Here is a 13,086-nt window from a genome sequence, read left to right as displayed (position 1 = left end):
TTAAGAAAATAAGCAAATTGACATGTGCGGAGCACATGTTAAGAGGCTAGTAGAAAGAAAGGGAAGAAAAAAAACCAGAAAAAAAAAAAAAAAAATCCCTCCACACCCACATTACAGCATCCCCCGAAAGTACTAGAATGCCCGGAGAGGGAGGGGGGAAGAATAGGCTAGTCACTCAAAACTACGAAATCTTTCTAAACGATAATAAGGGATTGTAAGAAACTTGCTATCTCTTGAGTGCGAAAACAGAATAAACCAGATTTTACGTGATTCACATTTTTTTTTTTTAAAGGGTTTGGAACCCAGCCAAGCTGGGAGGCTCAGCCCCACGCCCGGTTCCATTTATTAAAATAAAACTTTGCATCGGGGGGGGGGGGGGGGAGGGGGACATAAAACCTGAACCCCGAGCAACATAAGAACCAATACAATGAACAGAAGACAAAAAACGAGCAAAGTGCACAAGACAATCTGCTACACCATTGCTTAAACAAAAAGAAACAACTCTAAAGGAATCGATAACTAGTACGTGAATTAAAATCATGACTGAATTGAGTACTGACGAACGAAGGAAGGGAAGCCCACCAGACAGATCCCGCATTCAAAGCTCCATAATTTGCTAGCTTATCTGCAACACTATTGCCTTCTCGATATATATGTGAGACATGAAAAGTAAGTTGACGAGCTTGAAACAAACAATTATGCCATCGGGTTCTAAGTCTCCAAGGAATAAGACCTGGGTTTCGAAAATAATGTAACACAAGCATTGAGTCCGTCTCAAGCCATATATGAGTCCAACGCCGAACCCAAGCCACCTGAATGGCCTCAATAACAGCAAGTACCTCAGCATCCATGGCACTAGGGACGTCAACTCTGGCTGAAAAAGCACCCACAAAATTTCCATCTGCATCCCTAAAAATACCACCATATCCAGCGCTTGTAGCATCTCTAAAGGACCCATCTGTGTTCACTTTCAACCAAGATGCAGGAGGAGCCATCCAAGTCACAGGCTTGAAAGACTGTGCACTGCACCGCAGCGGTGATAATTCCAGCAATAGAAAGATTGGAAGAGCAGAAGTAGAATTGGAATAAGGTTTAAAGACTAGCTGAGCAGCTTCCTTCAGAACTAGGATGAAACACTGTGTAAAGTGCCCCAAATTAAACTTACAGCCATTGTTTCTGATTCTATTACGTTCAGTCCATGTGAACCAGAGAAGCTAAGGCTGCACACAGCCATCCTCCACAGCAGCTTTGATGCAGGGGAAAGCCGCTTAAGCAACTCAGTAGAAAACAAAAAGCTTATATTTGGTTCTTGCCAAGGTTGGAGCCGAAAAAGGGAGAAGAGCCAAGCCCAAACCTCTTTCATAACAGCACAATCCAAAAAATAAATGAACAAGGGTTTCGTTGTGTACCATGCAAAAGGAGCATTGCGAGCAAAGATGCACACCAATTTTTTGCAGATAATTATCAGTCTTGGCCCTTCCATTAAAAACTTGCCATGCAACTAGGCTCTTCCTTGGCTGAATTGATTTATGCCAAATTAGTTTTCCCCAATCAACAATCGCTCCAGGAGGAGACAAATATTTATAAGCCGCTTTAGCAGTTAACTTTCCAGATGAACTGCCAGACCAAACTGCTGTATCCGGCTGAGGATCCAAAGGTATAGCAGTGTCTAGAATCAGTGCAGAAGCCTCCTTGAAAAAAGAAGAGAATATAGGAGGCAACACCCATTCATTATCAACAATAAACTTACTTACTTGATCATTGAGAAACTTCATGAGCTCTGGGTCCACATTATACATTGCACATAAAGGAACACCCAACCAATTATCTTTCCAAAAGGACACCTTCTCACCATCGCCAATTAGCCACCGAGCATTAGAAACAATAGAAGGCCATAACTTCTTCAAACCTAACCAAACTGATGATTTTTTGTAGTAGGAACAAGGGGACAAACCTGCTCTCAAGAATCTACTCCTCAGAAAACATGCAGATGGGGACAAACCTTCAACCACCTCCCAACAACGCTTGAGCAATAAAGCACTATTTAGATGAAAGAGATTTTTCAACCCAAGACCACCCTGATCAATTGGCGTGCAACATTTAGACCAAGCTATAAGGTTGGAACCCTTTTTTAATGGGTCTCCTATCCAGAAAAAATTCCGAGTCCACCCTTGAACCTTAAGAAGCAAAGAATGAGGCCACTCATACACTTGGAAACTATAAATCAAAAGACTTTGTATGGTAGCAGAAATAAGTTGTAGTCTTGCTGCTTGAGAAAGTTGTAGGCCCTTCCAGGATGTTAGCTTACACCTAACCTTATCAGCAATAATTATGAAATAAGCTGCTTTCGGTCTACCTTGAAATACTGGCACCCCAAGATAGTTGAAGGGTACCGCACCTTCTCTGAACGCAAGTAGACGCTGGATAATAATTGCTCTATGTCGTGCATGCTTACCAATAAAAACAAAAGACTTTGCTTTATTGATAACTTGGCCAGAATTCATGGCATATTCATCTAAAAAACCCATTAAGGCACGGATACCTCGGGAACTCCCCTGCATGAAAATCATAACATCATCCGCGAATAATACAAGTGAGGGAGGAGTTAATTTACCTGGGCAGGCCATCCGATCAATTTTTTTTCTGTCAACCAGATTACTCAAACCCCGACTAAGAACCTCTTCCGCAATGCAAAATAAGAGCGGAGACAAGGGATCGCCTTGCCGCACACCCCTAGAACAAGTGAAAAAACCACACTGCTGTCCATTCACCAACACTGATAAGTAAGCAGACCTCAGAATACCATGAATCCAATTAATAAAAATAGGGTCGAAGCCGGAAGAAGTGAAGACCCTAAGCAGAAAATCCCAATCCAAGGTGTCAAAGGCTTTTCTGATATCCAATTTAAGAGCAATGTTTCCTCTCTTGCATCGATTGTCTAACAAATTTATACATTCAGAGGTTAAGATAATAGGGTCAGCAATGGACCGCCCTGTGGTGAAGGCGCTCTGATTTGGGGATAAGATTCTAGCTGCAATAGGAGAGAGACATATGGCAATAATTTTAGTGATAATTTTAAAAACAAAGTTAGCAAGAGCTATGGGTCTGAAATCAGCAACACCGTCAGCTTCGGGCTTTTTTGGAATCAAGATTATCACATTGGAGTTAAAGTGCGGGAGGATGAACCCGGTAGTAAAGAAGCTCTGAACTGCAGAAATTACATTAGAAGCTACAACACTCCAACATTTTTTGAAAAAATTTCCACTATACCCATCTGGCCCTGGTGCACTGAACTCATCCATAGAAAAAACTTCTTTACGTATTTCATCAGAGGAAGGCAAAGAAGTGAGAGCAATATTCTCTGAGTCTGTTACCAATCTTGGAATTAGTCGTTCCACAAGGCCAGTGTCCTCAAGAGCATGATCTTTAGTGAAAGCTGTCTCAAAATAGTTGACAATATGACCCGCAATTAATTCATGAGTATTCAAGATTGTGCTACCAGCACGGAGGGAGACTAGAGACTTGTGCAACCTTCGAATCTTGACCATATTATGCAGGAATGAAGTATTTCGATCCCCCTCACATAGCCATCTGATTCTAGCTTTGTCCCTAAGAAGAGTATCTTGCATTGCCAAAGCCTGTTGAAACTGCACATGAGCCAACGTCTCTCTCTGTAACCGGTCGTCGGAAGGGCCCAAGTTGGAAATCTCATGCTGAATTAGATCTAATGCAGCTTCGGAGGAGCCCACTAGTTGATGTATATTCCCAAAAGCGTTAACATTCCAACCTTTGAGCATAAATTTCAGCGCTCGGAGTTTGGAAGAAAGCACAAACATTGGGCAACCCACAAAGCTTAGGGAAGACCAGAAATTACTAACCGTACTATGGAAATCAGGGTGCTGCAGCCACATATTTTGGAATCGGAACTGAGGTTTAGAAACAATTGGGAGTCGAGAGCATGTCAATAACAAGGGACAATGATCAGAAGCTACTTTAGTTAGAGTACGGCAATCAAAAACACTCCATGCATCCATCCAACCCGAGTTACAAAAAGCCCGGTCCAGCTTTTCATATGTTCTCCGGTTTGTCCAAGTGTAAGATAGACCTCTTGTATGCACATCAATAAGCTGACAGGCTGAACACATCTGCTGAAAGTCAAGGCATGATGCAGCACTGGGGGGGCTTCCACTTCTTTTTTCATGAGCTCCCATAACACAATTAAAATCACCAAAAACTATCCACGGACCGACAACAAAGTTGGAGTGGACATTGATAAGATCCTGCCAAAGATCTCTGCGGCCAACAATAGTTGTCTTAGCATAAACTGCTGTCAGCATACATTGTATACCATCAAGGGTAACTGAAACTGTGATCTGTTGAGCAGTAGAAGAGACCACTACGGGGTTGATATCCCTGTGACAAAGAAACCACAGATTGGGTTCTTGTGTTCCCCGATCATTAGTAGCCATGAGGACAAGCCCCATGGAGTTCCAGAAAGAAACAGGAATTGACTGAATTGAAACAAAGGGCTCAGAGAGACATACAATTACCGGTTTGTGAGTACGAACCATTTTGTGTAGAGCCCGTTGCGTGTCATCATTTGCGATGCTGCGGGCGTTCCAGTAGAGAAATTTCATTAAAAACACTTGAGATTAGCTTCCTTGTTAAGGAGAGCACGTCCAGAGGGCTTGCGGGAGACAACTTTCTTTTTCGTTTTGTCATTCTGCTTCAACAGTTTCTTTGACTTCTTAGAAAGGACTGGTGTGAATTCACCTTCTTCTAGCACCTCAGTACTCTCCTCCAACGGGCAATCCTCTGAGGTTTGATTACAGTCTGCGATAACAATTGGAGGAGCTACTGCTGACACCACGGGAGTTGATGTGGAGCTTGAGTCTTGCGCTTCAATTTCCGGAACCAGTCTTTGGAAGCCTGGAGGAACACTATCACTGGAAACTACAGTGTTCTCAGGAATCAAAGGAGCCTCTTCCACCGTATTTGTTACGGCCTTTGCCCTAACAGTAGAGGTGATGTTCCTGGTTGGTGCCAAACCCGATGTAGGGTCTAATTTTGAACGTCGCTGGGAGCGCGACTTATTCTTCTTCCTTCGTTTCTGCGTAGAGCGTGCGACGGACCTGCCACGCTCAGTTGGGACACCGGCATCCTCAGGGCTCTCAGAGGGCGCAGCATGGCAGTTTGCCGCGATATACCCTACAATCCCACATCTGCTACAAATATCAGGAGGTGACTCATATTCAACCCCTACCACAACGACCTCACCATTTGCTCTGGTGATTCTGATTTTATCATGAAGAGATTGAGAGAGGTCGATGTCGACTAGAACTCTGGCAAACAACCCAATTGTTCAGTTCTTGGTTCGAGTGTCAAGTTTTAAAGGTGTACCAAGACCTGATGCAATTTCAAATAGAGTTTGCTGATCCCAGTAAGCAAACCCTAAGTCCCAGAAGCGCACCCAAACCTGCGCGAAAGTGTTTTTGTAGGTGGATGGTGAGAACTCAGGTGACCATTTGATCAGACGAAGCATTCCGGAATTCAAACGCACCGTCCCCGACGACCAGACGCGCTGCATGTCGCTCAAAGTTTTGAACTGCAGCATAAAGAATCCTCTGCCAAGAGGAGCCACAGTCCATTGCTCCAAGCCGGACCATAGATGTTTCAGTTGCTGAACTAGGTCTGGGGTCTTGATTTGGGAATTAACTCGACCAATCAAGTTACTTTTGCATCTCTCCAGGCCACGAAGAAAAGGTTCCTCAGAGATGCGAATCGAGATTAAACCTTCCTCCAGAAAAGGGGATGGCAGATCAGCGATGGCAAAAGGGATTGGGGAATCTGCATTCAGTGCGGCGGCGTAAGAAGGTTTTGGTGTTTTAGGGCTATCAGAAGCCATTCTGCATCATTCTGATTCACATGAAACAAAACAAAATAAGCAATAACACAAGAATTGTTTACGCAGTAAAACTCTCAACGTGAAGTAAACAACTGCGGGGCTTAACTCTTGAAGGCCAAGTATTTAAGCACACACTATAAGAATGTAAGTAAGTCACAAGGAAAAACTTACAACCTCTCGGATAACTCTTGACATGGTTACCTCTAACTAGACTCCTTCTAACTGGTTGAACTACATTTCACCAATTTGCTCACTGCTTCTAGATGTGGTTCCACTCGTCTCGAATTCTTCATACATGAACCGTTGAGCATGCTTGATTCCTAACTGATCTTGTAGGACACTCGCACATGCAACATGACATGAATGATCTGTGAAAGAAATTTGACTTGCTAATTCACTTTGATATGGAACAAGTGAATTATCAAACCTATAAAAACTATTTTGCCGAGGAAAAAATGCACTGTTCTGCCATGCAAAGCATTAGTAGGAAAATATGTTTGCAAAACCTATACAACTAAAGACTTCCCCTAAAACAATTAGGGTAAAATCAATTTCATTGAACAATTTGACACCTAATAGGAAACAAATTTTTCTAAAAAGATTACATGACATAAAAATAGATTTTATCCTAAAAATCTGGTTTATATACTTAACCAAATAAACAAATGTATGACTTCAAGTATGGAATAAACACTTAGAGTAAGTCCACCCGTGGGTCACCATGTCACCTACTATTCACTAATTTTTATGTATATTTTCACTCTCTGAGTCATGGGCACAGTATATTTTGTGCCCTGGGTCGCCCTGGGTCACCTTAGGTCACTTTCTGGATCACCTAGGTCTTATTGAAAATTGTGCCCGTGACTCAGAGAGTGAAAATAAACACTAAAAAAGCAGTGAATAGTAGGTGATCTGGTGACCCAACTAGTGAACTTGCTCTTAATATTCACCTTTGGAGAGCAAAACATGAATGACCAATGAATGAGTAAGCATGACACCACACAGACTTAAAGCACAACTATCAATTCCTTTATTTAGTCAGACAACTGCAATGTGTCACATTAATCAGTCAGTTGAGGTCTTGGCTTGCTCTTTTCATTACTTTTGCTCTCTTGAAAATACTTACATCTAGGACTCAATGATTTTGTATCAGGGATGATGATAACATGAGAGTTTATCCTATTTGTTAGTTCATTTATTGCCAATTGGGTGTTTTTTTTCTTTCTTTTTTTCCGACTAGATTGCCAATTGGGTTGAGGTTGGATGCTCATATTTCTTTTACAGAGTATTTGGATGGGTTACCACGTGTGGAGACTGTAGTCATGCGCTGCTAGTGAAGGAAAGACGGGGGATGTTATAGGCTTTGTGTGTTGACATCCCTTATACAAGCTTTTAAGAGGACATTCTCTTTTTAACCAAGAAGAGGAAAAAAAAAAAAAAAAACACGACACCCTTAGCTCAGCTTGTTAGATAATGATAATAATTATTTATAAATTTGGTTCTCCTTGAATGATTATTTGGAACAAAAAAGTTTCTTCAAAGTAAAGATTGTTGTTTGATTACCATAATCATTATTTCATTAATTTTATTCGACAATTTTTATGAATAGATGATCAAACAATCTCCATTTCAACTATACTTTTGCAGCATTAATTTTCGAAATGGAGCTAAAAGCCTAAAAGGTGTACGAGGAACAATGAAACTACAATGGAGCAAAATGGCCAAAATGTAAATTGGCGCTTCTGTCACGAAATCTATTTCTATCAATATTATAAATGACAAAGTATATATAAAGAAAGAGATGAAGTCAGAATTAAGTGGGAAATGATTTCCATTGAATACAAGAGTGGTGGTTGTAGTCATAAACTGATAGAAAATTCATTAGAAATAGAAATGGAGATAGACAGAAGGAAGAAGAAGTCCTAATGTTAGTGTTGGCTACAGCTGTATTCACGACTACCTCTCTTAGTCTCACCTCATCTCTTTACTTTCTTTCTTAATACTCTATATATAACTTGATATATATAATAACAAAACAATCGTCATCACTATCTTCCCTAATATATTTAGATTTTGCATTTAAACCACTCCGGCTTAATTTTCATCCAAGTTGTTTGGTTTGTCAATGATGTCCTTATAGTTAACAAATGTTTTCAATCCAAGTCACTAGTTGGCAAAGGACGACCCTAGGTTTCTTGAAGTAGCGTGATTTTGTGAAACACGTGAAAAGTATGAAATCGTTTTAACATTCCGTCAAACTTCATCAATAACTTTATCAAGAGAAACGTACTTGATTGCAAATGAAAAACTACCAAATTATATTTCTATTAAAATAACAATTAGAGAAACTACCAATTAGATTGATTGCCGCCTAAAATTCTTTAGTTAAAACAATTAAGTTTTTCTCTTTAGTTTTAACTAGTTTTGTCGTAGTGCGCTGACGTGAGAAGAACGAGTGAGTGGTAACTGGCCATACCTCATTAGAAAACTACTAATTTAGCTCGCGTGTCGCCTGACTTTTGTAATTTTTTTTTCCCTTCAAATCTCTCACGTCAGCTCCGGTTGTAAAATATGTAGGAAAGCACAAATAGAGTCCCATGAGGAGCACGATCGGACCATGTCAGCAACTCAGCATCCGGCCAAATTCCTAAACAGACCTAACGAAAAAGGGCTTCAGTGCAAATTGACTCAAATTTCAGAGACCAAATTGTAATTTGCTCCATTTTCGTTTTCAAATGAAACAAACAAACAAAGTAACTGAAAATTAAAATACAATTGGTTTCTAGTGATGCAGAGTCGAGAAGGAGAGAAGCATATGACGACCGGTACTTGGGTTTGTTTATTCTGAAACAGAGAGAGAAAGAGAGAGAGAGAGTGGAAGAGAAGAGAAGGGTGTTGTTGGGTGTGGTGTGTGTCCTCGTGATCCGTGAACAGTCTACGTGACAAACAAAGCAGGCTAGTTCAGACTCAGTAAAGTCTGAGACTTTAGCTAACAGTAGCAGCAACAGCAACAGCAACAACACCAATAAATACCCACTTCCCTCATCTTTTTCTGTGTTTTAAGTTTAACAATACCCAACCCACTTCTCTCCTTTTCTTCTTGCTGAATTCCTGTCATCATATTTATTACACCCACATTCCTGTTTCGTTCCTATTCCCTCCCAAAAGAGATTTCTCTTCTCTTATTGGGTTAGCCGATTTTTGGTGTTTCTTTTGTCTCTGGTCCTCCTTGTTGTTGTTGTTTTGTTGGCTTGCTTGCCTTCTTGACTTGCTTTGCTGCTGAATTTCTGGTCTTGTTTCAGCTCCACAACTTAGGTAAGCAAGTTTCTTTCTTGTCTGTTTTTCTCTTTTGTTTTTTGGGCCTCCTGGACTGTGCTTTTTATCTGAATCATGAATGTTTCTTGTATTTCTGGGGATTCTGTTGGCTGAAATATGTGACTTTTTTGTTGGAGTTTGGATATACTTGTGGGTTAAGTTTTGTTTGTTGAAATTCTAACCGGGTTGTGTTTAAATTCTATGTTGGATGCACAGTTTTTGTGGCAGAGTATATTGGGGACTCACCCACTTACCCAGTATTGACAACTTGACATGTTGTAATAGTTTTGAAATGTAATTGTGTGCTTGCTTGTGAAATTGAAGCAATAGATTGCTTAATTTTGATGTCAGATAGATTGTAACTAAGATTTCCAACAAAGTGATCTATTGATACTGTTAGCTTACATGAAGCAAAGAGCTTTTTGTGTTAGCTTTTGCAAGTGTATGATCTTTTCTCTGTTTCTCAGTATATAATGGAGCGTGGTTGACTTTAGTGTGAAGGAATGTTAAGTAATCTGACCTGAGTTGTTAGTTGTGTGAAATTTATACAATGCTTTTCACGGGAGTTTACTATTTCTGTAATGATCACGAAAACAAGTAGAAGAAACGGAAATAAAATTATAATTGATTGCTATAGTATTTATAGAAAAGAAAAGCAATTTTGAACCACTTGTAGTTTCCAATTTCTGATAATAGAGCAAGTGCTGGGATGCTAAGACATATATATTATAGCTCTGCTTCTCTTGGTGTACGAGGCTTGGTAAGTGGCAGATGGATGTTATATTCATGATATGCACACGGCTCTTTGTTAATGAAGTGAAATAGTGAAACTTTCCTAGACTTGGGTTTCTTCATGTTAAAAGTTGTAAAAGTATATCATTTTCTTTTATCTGCTTATTTCAAAGAAGAAACCAGGAAGAAAACATCATCCTACCAGCATTTTTCTTGTTTTAGATTGGATTGGAAAATCTAGCAAACTAATGATATGAAAACCATTTCTGGAGGCCCAAGACTGAAATAAATCACTTGATGTAAAATAATTCTATAACAACCATATCTGCTCAGTACAAGGGTTTGATATATTGCTAACGGTACTATATGGTCTGTACCCCCCTTACTAGGCAGTCATTCTCTATTGAAGAACTTACTGAAGTCTGAAAGCCAAAGATGTCAGTGTGTTAGTTTTTTGGAGATGAGTCATTCCAAAGTTTTAATATTTCTTAGTTTACCAGATTAAAACTATTGCACAGGTTTAGATTCTTCATTTTCCATTTGACTTATTGATATCTAATTGTTACTCTTCTTCAGATGCATAGGAATTTTTAATCTGTTCAAGTATATGGCTTTGGAGAAAATGGGGAAACTTTTGTGACCAGAATGGATCCTCAGGCTTTTATTAGGTTGTCAATAGGCTCACTGGGATTGAGGATTCCTGGAACAGCTTTGAAATCTGAAAAGTCTGGGATTCATGCATTCTCTTCTCCATGTTTGTGTGAAATTCGCCTTCGGGGATTCCCTGTGCAGACAGTATCAGTCCCCTTACTATCATCTCCTGAAGCTGCACCTGATACTCATAGCATAGCCTCAAGTTTTTATCTTGAACATTCAGATGTCAAAGCGATGCTGGTACCTGGCTGTTTCTACAACCCACATGCGTGTCTGGAGATTGCTGTTTTTACAGGGAGGAAAGGATCCCATTGTGGCGTAGGGGTCAAAAGGCAGCAAATTGGGACATTTAAGCTGGAGGTTGGTCCTGAATGGGGAGCAGGAAAGCCAGTTGTCCTTTTCAGTGGGTGGATTGGTATTGGCAAAAACAAGCAGGAGAGTGGAAAACTGAGTGTGGAGCTTCATTTGAGAGTAAGACTTGATCCTGATCCAAGATATGTTTTCCAGTTTGATGATGTGACGAGACTAAGTCCGCAGATTGTTCAGCTTCAAGGTTCCAATAAGCAGCCTATTTTCAGCTGCAGGTTTAGCCGAGACAGGTGATATGACTTGTATAATCTCTTTAATTGTCTATAATGTTATAATTCATAAGGCATGAAAACCATGTGAGGATTGCCTAAAGAGAGAAAATTGACACTGTAAGAAAAGAGAGAATAATTTAGAGGACAATAATATAACCTTGACTGGAAAGGAGAATGTTAGTTACTGTTTACCATATTGTTTTGCTTTTTCTAGATTCTTGCTGGATGTCTACAGTATTAGAAAGGCAATTGTGCTTTTAAATTTTTTTATTATTTGATATGCTGATGTCGGTTCATTATCATATTAACTTTGCTTTCTCTGTGTTTGTCTTACTCTTGCGTCTTTTCCTGTCCTATGCTTGCTTTATTTCCTAGTCCTCAACCCTGTTAGACAACTTTTCATTGTTTTTTTTTTCTTTTTTTTCTTTTGAATATGATCTTTTAAAGATAATACATGCAGTAATAAATGCAAGATTTGTTAAAATTTCCAAGTATTCAAGAAATGTTTATCAGTATGTACTAGAAACATATGACCAATTTTATATATGATGTATTCATTCTCTCCCTGTTGTGAACAAGTTGGCTTTCTATTTTAATTTTTTAACTTCCATAATGTGGTAATTAAGTTACTGATAGATTATTGTATTGATAGGGTTCCCCAGGTGGATCCACTGAGCAATTACTGGTCAGGTTCTGTGGATGATTCTAATCTTGAGACAGAAAGGAGAGAGAGAAAAGGATGGAAGGTGACGATACATGATCTTTCTGGCTCTGCTGTTGCAGCAGCCTTTATAACCACTCCATTTGTGCCATCAACAGGTTGTGATTGGGTTGCAAGATCAAATCCAGGAGCTTGGTTGATTGTTAGTCCTGATCCTTGCAGGCCTGAGAGCTGGCAGCCATGGGCAAAGCTTGAGGCGTGGCGGGAGCGTGGTAGCATCAGAGACTCTGTTTGCTGCCGAATTCGCCTTTTGTCTGAATGCCAGGAAGCAGCAGAGCTTCTCATGTCTGAAATCCACATCAATGCTGAAAAGGGTGGTGAGTTTTTCATTGATACCGACAGACAGATGCAAGCAGCTGCAGCAGCAGCCCCTCCGCTACCAAGTCCACAAAGCAGTGGAGACTATGCGGCTTTGGGTCCAGTTGTAGGTGGTTTTGTCATGAGCTGTAGAGTACAAGGAGAAGGAAAAAGCAGCAAGCCATTAGTACAACTAGCAATGAGGCATGTGACATGTGTTGAAGACGCTGCCATCTTCATGGCTCTTGCAGCGGCTGCGGATCTCAGCATTGAGGCATGTAGGCCTTTCCGTCGGAAGATCAGAAAACCATCCTGCCCTTCTTTATAAAAAGTTAAAAGAAATAGAGGAACAAAAAGGGTGGAGGTGAATAATGTCCATGTAACTCAGAATTTGCTATTACTTTGCTTGATATCTGGTAACATTTGGTATTGTGTACAGAAAGCTCTTGCTTACATGTCCCCCAAACATCCTTCGACTCATGCATGAATGTTCTGGGAAAAACCACAACTTCAGAAAAATGAACTGAAAACTTGGTGAATCTTCCTATCTTCACAAAAGAGGCCGGGCGTGCCCGCCTCTTTCTGATCTCCACAAAATGAGCAAGTTGATAAGAATATATTTGCCTTGTTGTCTCTGGAGCAGTGCACTGTTATCTCAAAAGCTCAAAAATCATAGATTTTTTTTTTTTGGAAGAAAATGGATATATATTCATTACAACTTCACTAAGTCACTGCTAGAAGAGTACAATCACCAGAGCTACCCCTCCAAAGCATCACCTAGTGCTTTTTTGCGTACTAGCCTAACAGAGCTACACACTCAAGCTAGTACAATTCAGTCTAGATTTGCCTTCAGACAAATTTCCACCCGCACCCTACACTTC

General features: G+C 40.2%; 2 protein-coding genes across 2 annotated transcripts; one reads left to right on the top strand and one right to left on the bottom strand.

The window, feature by feature from the left end:
* Positions 1 to 4,636: 4,636 nt before the first annotated feature.
* On the bottom strand, positions 4,637 to 5,905 carry LOC133716470 (uncharacterized). Its single transcript, XM_062143178.1, has 2 exons — positions 5,451 to 5,905; positions 4,637 to 5,342 (listed from the first exon to the last, which is right to left on the bottom strand). Exons 1-2 carry the CDS (start codon positions 5,903 to 5,905, stop codon positions 4,637 to 4,639), a joined length of 1,161 nt encoding a protein of 386 aa, XP_061999162.1.
* A 2,781-nt stretch (positions 5,906 to 8,686) lies between these two features.
* On the top strand, positions 8,687 to 12,744 carry LOC133715097 (uncharacterized). Its single transcript, XM_062141454.1, has 3 exons — positions 8,687 to 9,220; positions 10,529 to 11,205; positions 11,840 to 12,744. The coding sequence occupies exons 2-3, from the start codon at positions 10,598 to 10,600 to the stop codon at positions 12,531 to 12,533; spliced, it is 1,302 nt and encodes a 433-aa protein (XP_061997438.1). The 5' UTR covers positions 8,687 to 9,220; positions 10,529 to 10,597; the 3' UTR covers positions 12,534 to 12,744.
* The last annotated feature ends 342 nt before the right edge of the window (positions 12,745 to 13,086 follow it).

The sequence above is a fragment of the Rosa rugosa genome, chromosome 6 (genome assembly GCF_958449725.1).
Source record: "Rosa rugosa chromosome 6, drRosRugo1.1, whole genome shotgun sequence".
NCBI lineage: Eukaryota > Viridiplantae > Streptophyta > Magnoliopsida > Rosales > Rosaceae > Rosa > Rosa rugosa.
This window is presented reverse-complemented; position numbering and strand designations above follow the sequence as displayed.

Coding starts and splice junctions, on each gene's coding strand:
- LOC133716470 (XM_062143178.1), bottom strand. CDS start 5,905: ATGGCTTCTGATAGCCCTAAAACACCAAAACCTTCTTACGCCGCCGCA. Junction 5,343..5,450: donor GTGCGCTTCTGGGACTTAGG/GTTTGCTTACTG, acceptor GTTGTTTGCCAG/AGTTCTAGTCGACATCGACC.
- LOC133715097 (XM_062141454.1), top strand. CDS start 10,598: ATGGATCCTCAGGCTTTTATTAGGTTGTCAATAGGCTCACTGGGATTG. Junction 11,206..11,839: donor TGCAGGTTTAGCCGAGACAG/GTGATATGACTT, acceptor TTGTATTGATAG/GGTTCCCCAGGTGGATCCAC.